General features: G+C 37.4%; 2 protein-coding genes across 2 annotated transcripts; both read right to left on the bottom strand.

Annotated features, from left to right (window-relative positions):
• Positions 1-306: 306 nt before the first annotated feature.
• Positions 307-2,457, bottom strand: LOC131658484 (uncharacterized). The gene is made up of 5 exons (XM_058927772.1): positions 2,401-2,457; positions 1,822-2,043; positions 1,457-1,738; positions 766-989; positions 307-472 (listed from the first exon to the last, which is right to left on the bottom strand). The coding sequence occupies exons 1-5, from the start codon at positions 2,455-2,457 to the stop codon at positions 307-309; spliced, it is 951 nt and encodes a 316-aa protein (XP_058783755.1).
• A 733-nt stretch (positions 2,458-3,190) lies between these two features.
• Positions 3,191-6,333, bottom strand: LOC131656290 (uncharacterized). The gene is made up of 3 exons (XM_058926032.1): positions 5,820-6,333; positions 4,347-5,427; positions 3,191-3,852 (listed from the first exon to the last, which is right to left on the bottom strand). Exons 1-3 carry the CDS (start codon positions 6,191-6,193, stop codon positions 3,562-3,564), a joined length of 1,746 nt encoding a protein of 581 aa, XP_058782015.1. The 5' UTR covers positions 6,194-6,333; the 3' UTR covers positions 3,191-3,561.
• Between the last annotated feature and the right edge of the window lie 2,180 nt (positions 6,334-8,513).

Below are 8,513 nucleotides of genomic sequence, written 5' to 3'. Positions count from 1 at the left end.
GATAATGAAAGGTCGGATCAAGTTGGATGCTCAGATCCAAAGATCCATTGACGACATAATGAAGTGCCTGATTCGTCCAGTGTCTTCCGGTAGTGCATAGGTTTTCATGTTTCGGAGTACTGTTTATGCTTGTTTGTTGTTTGTCGTCTGATGCTTGTTAACTATGTTTGTTTGTTATTGATATTATTTTCTTTATCTACTCGAAACATGTACTGGCCAAAAAGATTATGCAATAAAAAAGATGTTCATACATAAGATGTTCTTACAAAATATACAAACAAATAATACAATCATAACAAAATAAATCTACATAGGTCCTCCACGGGGAACATCCGCCAACCTAGCTAAAATACTATGAACCTCACCATCAGGGTTCACCAAACCCATGAGGCAATCCAAGTGAACTGCGATGTGCTGCAAGCGGCTGTCCTGGTCACCAGTGAGAGGTGGAGGTGGTGGTGGTGAAGAAGCTCTGGTACCTCAAGGCCCAGAAACATCTGATGTTGCGGCAGGTGGTATGACCCTAGGGTGTGACACACTGAGGAACCACTCTAGGTAACTATCCTGACACTGCCCAGGCTGCTGAACCGCAACAGCTGTATCAATGATCTCACGGGGGAGCTAAGGATGTGACTCTGAAACCAGCGATCTATGCCACTAGCTGGAGTCTCTGGGATCGACCGTGGGATGCCCTGTATATAACCATACTGGCGTAAACACCTCTCAGTCAAGTTTCTAGCCACATGACTCTCTCATCTGACATACCCTGAATATAAAGAAGATAAATCAAAAGGAAGATGATCGCGGTGACCTGTATACAGTGTCCAGATGACATCATCCAACATCAGAGCATCCAGCCTCCGCCTGTACTCAATCATCCCTCCTGGATGGGTCTGTCTGGCCTTCCAGCTCCTCGCACAAGGGTTAGCAGCCGCACAACGCTGGATATTTCGCTCACAAATGTGTGGGAAGTGCTCATAGATCCAACACTGCATAAATAAAAATAATCAAGCCCGGGTAAATTATAATAAAACACAAAAACCATGTAAAAATATATACATGTAACAAGCTCAAATAACCAACAAGCTGTCTGGTGTCAGGACGAGATGCGACATCAAACGCCGTGTACAACATCGTCAATGCAGCCACTCCCTAAGCTCAACATGGGGTCTCAAGGTCGCTGAATAGAGAAAGATAGCAAACATCTATATTAACTCCAGACTTGTCCGCAAAGAGAGTACATGCCACTAGATGTAGCATGTACGCCCTAGCGGCAGCCTGGTACCTCTCTGCATCGACAAGCTTCTGATAAATCTTTCTCAACCAAGACACCTGAGGTGAAAGCCCCGAGTCTCACCAAACTCCTTAAGCACAACCAGCTCATCAACCTCTAAAGCATCCATCACCATGTGCACCGCTATCGCCTGGTCCCTATGAACTGGTGTTAAAAACGTACCAGCGTTAAAAATGTACCAGCAATCAAAAGGTGAAATAGGGAATGCACATCATCAAGAGTCACCGTCATCTTCCAGAATGGAAGATAGAAGGATGAGATCTTCGGGTGCCATCTCTCAACAAAATCTGGTAATAGAGGGGCGTCCAACATCGTCAGGAAGCATCCAGCAAAGTCCATCAAATAGAAGTCCCGAACTATCCTCGCCACCTGCTCAGGCATCGGTCTCTCGGGCAAGTTCTTCAACTTCGACCCGTAAGAAGTGACCTTTAGCACTGGACGCTCCTGTAACAAAAAAATACAATTAAAACACAATGTGTTATAAAAATTACATAATAAAAATTAAGCACTTAAGCAATGTTACATACCTCTCCTTGCCATATCCTATAAGCGACATGGTCAGCATATCCTGTCAAAATATACCTTTCAGAAGGTCCTCCTGGAAAAGCTCCATCAGTGTGTACTGATGGCTCTGTAGATGCACCTGTGGTGGTGTCCGTATCATGCACCACCCGCTCCTCAACAACCCCCTCCTCAACCACAACCACCTGCTCCTCAACTCTAGGCACCTCTTCATCAGCAACAGGTACCTACTCCTCAGCAACAACCACCGGCTCCCGAATAACAGCCACCGCCTCAACCTCAGCAAACTCATCCTGATGCACCTGCTAGGTGCTCCCGAACAACAGCCACCGCCTCAACCTCAGCAAACTCATCCTGATGCACCTGCTCGTCCACAGCAGTGGATGCTCTACCATTTTAGAGTGAATTTTTATTGAACATTTAGGCCATTTCATTCATTTTGGAGTGCCAAGTATAATTTTGAGAATTGCAAGATAATTTCTCATAAATAAATCTATCCATTGTTATTTCATTATCATTCTTCATATTATATTTTATCTTTGCAACATCTATCTTCTTGTAGTAATCATCAACACTCTTGGTACCTTAAACGAGTTTTTATATAATTTATCGTGTAGTTCTTTATGGTAATTTGACGACATGTGTCTTCTCCTCGTGATTCTTTTAATTTCCTCCCAAATATCAACATTCAGTTATCCATGTCTTCTCTTTTCTTTGATGGATTGATCTCACCATACCAAGCATATTCTAGAAAATCAAAAGTTGCAACATCCACCTTTTGAAAATTAGAGTTTTCCACTCTAGATGTGTCTCCATATAATTCCTTTTGTTTAATTCTTATTTTCCACTTCAAATGTGCCTTCCAAATGACTTATGAGAACACAATGCTATGCATTACCTTTAAGAAAAAAATATGTAAGAATTATTGTAAGTGATTGTAATATTAAAAAAAAAAGTTAAATTAGTGCATGCCTTCATACAAGATTGGATAGTTGAAAGAGAACATTTTTTATGAGGGCGAGTAGGAAGACTTTAACTCAATATGTGACTTCAGCTCTTCCTACTTTCTTTGTACAATACTCATGGATTCCTCAAAGGTTTGTCAGAAAATTTAGGCCTATATTAGGCATTTCATTTAAGGAAGTAAACCTTGTCATTTATATGCGTGAAAATGTTTAAAGTTATGACTTGTTTTTATAAAAGTCCAACACTTACAAATAAAGAAATTTGTGTTACATTCACATGCATCATGCCCCACAATCAATATCTAATGATTTCAAGATGAATACCAAGAAGAATGTCTAATGATTCCATCTATCAAAAGGAGGAAAAAGAGTTACCTTGATTTCTTCCTTAAAAGATGAAAAAAGTGAATATCTCATGAAAAAGAGAGACAGTGACCTTGACAGTTTCACATCTAATGAAACATAATCTCAAATGGGACCCTTAGGATACGCACTAAACAAACAAAACAAAAATCCTAGTTTCCTCATAGCAAAACAATTTGACACTATTTAAATATTTCCATCATTCATGTTGCCATCACAAAACATGAAAATAGTAGATTCATGATGGCAAAGACAGCATAAAACAAAAAGTACAAAATTGTTCAACAAGGAATGAAACATTTTTACACCTTCATTATGGTTACAAAAAAGCATACAGGATTCATGATTGTGCTGTGTATGAAACTCCCTTCAATTACTATCAACATATTAGATTCCACAATGACTGACAAAATTTATCTATTGTTGTTGTTTCGTTGCTCGCAGCAATATCGCTAAAATTTCGGAGAATTCGGGGCGTTTTGAAGGGGTATTGTTCCAGCATTTTGTCATTAGAGATTTTAGAGTTTGTGGACAGTCCTTTGGGATCTCAGGTCTAAGGCCACAAGCTGCAATGCCTACTGCTGCCTGTACAGGTGAATATGCATTATAGGCTGCTTCACCGGTTACCATCTCCCAAATTACCATCCCGAAACTATAAACATTACTCATCCATGTCTCGGTGACACTCTCGGGATCGCCAGCGATTATCTGTTTTCAACCAAAATGAGGAATAAAAAACAAGTCAGCTAAGGCATGAGATTAAAGCTTTTGGAAAGATTTATTGATATGACAAATATATTACGACAGACATCATGGTAAAGATTTGGGCTGTGCCTTAAATCAACTCCTATAAAATCGGCTTGTCAGTGAGCATTGTCTCCCACTTATAAACTCTTTTCAGGTCTTATGTCATCCATTACACCTCTTACACTCATGGTTGGACATCTGGAGCGGGAGTTGAGTAAACCGGCAACAAATGGCCCAACGGATCTTAGATAGACTCTGATATCATTTTAAAATTTGAGTTGAGTCTAACTTAAACGTTACAACATCAACTTGTTGAGAGAGCGGTGTCTCCAACTTATAATCTTATTTTTAGGTCTTATCTTATCCAATATACTACTCATAACAAGAACTAAAATTAAAGGAATATGGACACAATAGCACAACACAACATAAAGTAAGTGTGATTAGGGGGATACCTCAGGAGCTAGCCATCGGTAACCATCGGTTTCATAGTCCATTGCCTCTTGATTGCTCTTGCAGGCAGTGACTATACCCAAATCTCCCAAGCAAGCACTCCCATGTCTATCCAACAGAATCCTCTGAGTATTAAGGTCTCTATATGCAGCACCGTGATCATTCATAAACTTGATCCCCTCAGCCACATCAACTGCAATTCTTACAATATCCTTGTTCTGAAGCTTCTTGTTCTTTGAAATTAAGTCATGGACAGATCCACCTTCCATGAATTTTGTCACTACACATAACCCGTGATTGTCATCTACGCAAACACCGCAAAACTGCAAAATGTTTTTATGTCCACATGTCATCAGTTCTAGCAGGTCTTTCCTGAGTGCAAACTCGTACAAGTTTCCTTTATCACACCCTCTAAGCTTCTCAATGCCAACCTTTTTCCCCATGTAGGCACCTTTATACGAATTTTGTCCAATCTGTTCCAAAAACTCAAGACTATCCGAGTTCAACAACCATTTTTGCATCTCATCTGCATTTGTCTGAATAGTCTGCCACTCGTCTACCGATACATGAAAGGACGAATTAGGCAAGGGCATTTCAAGCTGAATCTTTTGACTCGAATTTTCACAGTATACACCGCTACAATCTTCTTCAATCTCTCCAAGCTCCCTCCCCTTGAAATTCTCCTCTTGACATCCACAAAGCCCAAAAGGAAGCTTCACAACACTACCTTTAGGCTTCTTCATGGCAAACTTGAGAGCACTTTCAACCCGGGTCCTTACCAAGTTATCTTGACCAGCCCCAGAAAGAACAAGTAAAAGCACAATTCCAAGGGTAAGGCCTTTCTTCTCAAAGATCTGAATCTTCTTGCAGCAAATGGAGGAACTATCCAACGCACTCGACATTGCAGGCCATGAAATCGGAGAGTTGCAAGCAAATGTCAACTTGAACAAAGACCCCTGAAGCTGCATCTCATCATCACACTCCTCATCAATCAAAATCGCGGCCTGTGAATCTTCCAAAGCTTGCTCAATTAACTTGATGTGAAGAAACACATCTTTAACATCAAATCCCGCCTGAGAATAACTGCCCAAAAATTAAAAATCAAAGATGCAAACTTCAGTTCTAATGGATCTTCACATAAAAATCAAAATCAGATCAGAACATAACCGAAGTTGCCCGAATCAAACTTTATAACTTCAAAATCAAAACTTTTTAATGGAACAACATTAAGCACACAACCAAAACTATGCAACTGAATCTTCAAGTTGACATTCACTGATTCATATCCAAACCTAAAGCAAGACCCATTATTGAAATAACCTTAAAACAGAACAAAAAATTATGCAATTGAATCTTCAGATTGGATCAAAGCCCAAGTCGAAAGGTACAATTTTTATTCGAAAAATGAAAAACCCATCACAAAAACAAACATAAAAACCAAAAGCTAAGATCGAAATCCGTAACAAAACATGTACCTAGGAGGCAAGGAATCATAGTGTTTACGAATGTTGGACATGAGCTTCTCAGGAAGCTGGCTACCAGGGTAAAGCTGAGTTAAGTTTCGAACAACAGTTCCCCAAACGAGATTGTTGCTAGTACGAGAACTGTTGTTGTTGTCGGGTTTGGAAGAATCAAGGTTAAGGTTAATATTGAGGGTGTTTTTGAGGGAAGCAATAGCTTCAGAAACATTGCGAGTGAGTTTGTTGAACTTCTTGTGGATAATGGAAGAGTCTTTGTGGTTGGGTTGTGAGTGTGAAGATGGGTTGGTTTCCATGAGGACTTGTTCTACCATGTCTTCATCGTTGTTGTTGTTGCCGCGCCTCGACCAACATTCCAATGCTGAAGCCATTGATGTTGAAGTGAATGTGGAAGAGGTGGTGGTTATAGGAACTATGGTTGTTTCAGATTTCTGAGTTTGGACATTTTCTTTGTTCTGACAATGGAGTGTGAAAGTCAAGTGAAGGACGCTTGTTTTTCTATTTCAATTTTTAGATACCTCAATTTTCTAATGCAAAATTACCAATAGTTCATTTTAATAATGAAAATAAATTTAATAAAAATATTTTATTCAATTCAATTACTAGGCGTGCAGAGACATTAAAATACGGGATGCTAGATTAGTCTATGCAATTAGACGCAGAGCTTTGTTATCATGCTAGTAGTATTAATCTTTGTAGCTGTGCAAAGACTTTAGATTGCATAAACATAGGTTTGAAATCGTAACATCTCACTTAGTTCGAGAGATTAGTTTCTCTAGTTAGACATTTAATATGAATCTCTACAGCTATGCAAACAAAGACAACATATTGCATGGATACAGATTAGTCTCTGCAATTGGACGCAGAAATTTGATTGCACCAATATTAGTCAAGTAGTAGAGAGACATTAAACTGCAAAAAGGGGATAGTAGAGTGGACCGGAGGGTGGCTGTGATTATGGTAGATGGTGGTGAAACATGATTATGGTGCGGTGTCGTTTTGGGGTAAATGTGGGGCCAAGAAGAAGATCGTAACTGGCTAAAAACGGCTTTGCCATGTGAATCCCATCAAAGATGAGTTTAGGATGCATACATCAAGTAACATGCTACTTAAGCTAACGTGTTTCTTTGTATAAGCTAGATTCCACATAAAGGGTAGGAATTCACCTTTTTATTAAAAGTTCTTTATAATTATAACATAACATGTAGCCTGCCTTTAACGTTTTTTGTTATTGTTTTATTGTTTATTTCAAAAGAAAAATACTATTTGTATGCCAAAGTGTACACCTACACTGTATGTACGGACGACACTGTTCATGTACGGAGGGTACTATTCACCATCCGTACATGAACAGTGTAATATTATATTAATTTTTATTTTTATGTTTTTTTATTTTTTTTAAATATTTTTTTATATTTTTTAAAAAAATATTTGACAATACTTACGGATTTATTTTCGGATTTACCTACGGATTTGAGTGAAAAGTCACATAGATGGATCTGGCTATTTTGGACATGGGTCTCAATACTACAAAATTAAAGAAATAATGAGAGAGAAAAATTAAGATGATATCGTATTTTAAAAAAAAAAAAAGCAAATTTTTAATAAAAAAATTGTGTGAACAACATACACATTGATTTTTAGTGGTAAACTAAAGTTTATTAATAAAATATAAAAAGTTGGTTAATTAAGTGATGAAATTGGCTAATATACGTTCGGATAAAAAAATAATTTAGCAATAAAATAAAAATGGTTAATGAAAAAAAAATTGGTTAATGAAATGTAAGATTAATAAACACCCACATATTAAAAATGATTTTTTATAATAAAATAAAATTTGTTAATAAAAAGAAAAATGCTGATTAATGAAGATATGAAGTTGGTTAATAAACGGTCAGATATTAAAATTAAGTTTTAGTAGTAAAACAAAGTTGGTTAATAACATGTAAAATATTAGTTAATGAAGTTATGAAGTTGGTTAATAAACGGTCAGATATTAAAATTAATTTTTAGTAGTAAAATAAAGTTGATTAATAAAATGAAATGATTAATAAAGTTATGAAGTTTGTGTTTACGGTGATTTCTGGTAAACAACCGCTAGTCTTCCAAACTATAATAAATATGATTTGGTTACTCGCAGGATCGACTAGATTGATCCTAGGACATGGTCAAAAAGGTTGTTATTCATGATAGTTCGAATTATGTCTATGGTTGGCTTGTCTCGAAATAAGAAATACTTAATCAAAGAAATAAAGATTAGCAATCACCTTGTTATACACGTAAATATAACATCAGCGAAGGGCAAGATAAAGATAAAATATAAGACAAAAACTGTAAAGTGCAGGAATCTTAAAGTGCAGAAACTTAAATGCTTCGAAACTAAATAGAATGAAAGTAAAGAGTGCGGGAACGTAAATGGCAGAAAGTAAACGAAATGCAGTAATATCAAAAGATACTTGAATAAAGAAAGATACAAATGTATTTAAAATGGTGTTGGTGTCATACGTACATTTCTCAGCGAAACTCGTTCTCTTAACACTTGATACTTGAGCAATATGTGAGTGATTTGTACAAAATGAACACACGGAATCCTAATACTAAGACCCTTATTTATACTAAATTTGACCCTAACGGTCCTACACTAATCTGATGCCACGTTACTCACGAGAATCCTTGGGATGCCATCTGTCT

The sequence above is a fragment of the Vicia villosa genome, linkage group LG3 (assembly GCF_029867415.1).
Source record: "Vicia villosa cultivar HV-30 ecotype Madison, WI linkage group LG3, Vvil1.0, whole genome shotgun sequence".
NCBI lineage: Eukaryota > Viridiplantae > Streptophyta > Magnoliopsida > Fabales > Fabaceae > Vicia > Vicia villosa.
The sequence above is the reverse complement of the archived record's forward strand: the minus strand, read 5'-3'. Positions and strand labels throughout refer to the sequence as shown.